The sequence below is a fragment of the Sciurus vulgaris genome (genome assembly GCF_902686455.1).
Source record: "Sciurus vulgaris genome assembly, chromosome: 17".
NCBI classification, from domain to species: Eukaryota; Metazoa; Chordata; class Mammalia; order Rodentia; family Sciuridae; genus Sciurus; species Sciurus vulgaris.
The window spans coordinates 64,457,086-64,458,796 of record NC_136478.1 but is presented as its reverse complement, the minus strand read 5'-3'; the positions used below and the strand labels follow the sequence as shown (position 1 = coordinate 64,458,796).

Below are 1,711 nucleotides of genomic sequence, written 5' to 3'. Positions count from 1 at the left end.
GCATGGCAGGGGTACCAGAGATTAAAATCAGGAGCACTCAGTCAGTAAGTCACATCCCCAGCCCTGTTTTTTATTTTATTTAGAGACAGGCTCTCACTGAGTTACTTAGTGCCTCACTTTTGCTGAATCTGGCTTTGAATTTATAGTCCTCCTACCTCAACCTGCTGAGCCACTGGGCTTACAGGCATGCACCACCTTGTCTGGCTCACACTGAGTTTTAATACCAAGGTTCAAACCATACTTCTCTCTCAGTCTCCTGAGGAGCTAGTGACCACAGGTGTATATCACTGTGCTTCACTAAAAAAATTTTAATGAATCATTTTGCTCATAGGAAGAACTGTTGCTATATTGAAAGAAAAATACACTGAATGAGAGAATGGACTCCGGGGACATGGCAATGGGACTGATGTTCTTATCACAGTCGGCAGTTGGAATTCTTGGAAATTTCTCTCTGCTTTATTATCATTTAGTCCTTTCCTGCAATGAATATATATTAAGGCCCACGGATATGATTCTCAGGAACCTGACTATAGCCAACTCTTTGCTTATTCTCTCTAAAGGTATTCCCCAGACAATGACAGCTTTTGGTTGGAAGCATTTCTTGACTGACCTTGGATGCAAACTTCTTTTATACACTCAGCGAGTGGGCAGGAGTATGTCCATTGTCATCACCTGCCTGTTGAGTGTCTTCCAGAACATCACTATCAGCCCTATGGACTCTTATTGGAGTAATCTCAAAGAAAAATCTCCAAAGTACATTGGCTTCTCAATTTCCCTCTGCTGGATCCTGTACATGGTGGTGAACTCCATTTTTCCTCTCTATATATTTAGCACACGGAGTAGCAAAAACCTGTCAAAGAACACAAATTATGGATACTGTTCTTCTGAAGGTCGTGACAAAATCACAGACACATTATACTCAGCACTCTTTGTATTTCCTGAGGTTATCTTTTCTGTGCTCATGATGTGGTCCAGTGGCTCCATGATTGTCCTTCTGCACAGGCACAAGCAACGGGTTCAGCACATTCACAGCATCAAAGTTTCCTCCAGATCCTGCCCTGAGTCTAGAGCAACCAAGAGAATCATTGTCCTGGTGTGCTCCTTTGTGAGTTTTCACACCCTTTCCTCCCTATTAAATGTTTGTATTGCCCTTCATTTTAATTCCAGTTGGTGGTTGGTGAACATCAGTGCACTGATCACCATGTGTTTTCCCATGGTCAGCCCCTTTATTCTCATGAGTCATGACTCCACTTTCTTCAGATTCTGTTTCTGAGAAATGTGAAATTTAAAATTTCATCATAAGTATACAAATTGTAAGTTTTTGTACAATGTGCTATCGTTTAGTCATTCTTCATGCTCAAAATATCAATAGAAAAACTTACGAAAGAGTCACCTGTCTTTGTATTGTAAACTCCAAAGGGCATTGGGATTCTCAGCTGCCTGATCTATGTGTTCGGTGTAAGGCAATGAAGACAATCGTGATCATGTTGATGCACAGCATCATGTAGATGGTCATCTGAATTCATATAGCTGGAGGCAAATCAAATTAATGGATACCCAATCCTTCAAAATCAATTTATTCACAATGACTGAACAAATGGTGTACTCCTGAAAATATTTGCCAGAATAAAATACAGTGCGGAAATGAGTGATGGATATTCTAGTCAACATTTCTCCATATGTTTATCTTATATGTTCCTATCTTATGGAG

The 1,711-nt window shown here is 40.3% G+C and overlaps 1 protein-coding gene across 1 annotated transcript; it reads left to right on the top strand.

Moving 5' to 3' along the window:
• Positions 1 to 376: 376 nt before the first annotated feature.
• Positions 377 to 1,273, top strand: LOC306648540 (vomeronasal type-1 receptor 4-like; the record flags this gene model as incomplete). Its single annotated transcript, XM_079118723.1, has 1 exon — positions 377 to 1,273. One exon carries the CDS (start codon positions 377 to 379, stop codon positions 1,271 to 1,273), a length of 897 nt encoding a protein of 298 aa, XP_078974849.1.
• Positions 1,274 to 1,711: the final 438 nt, after the last annotated feature.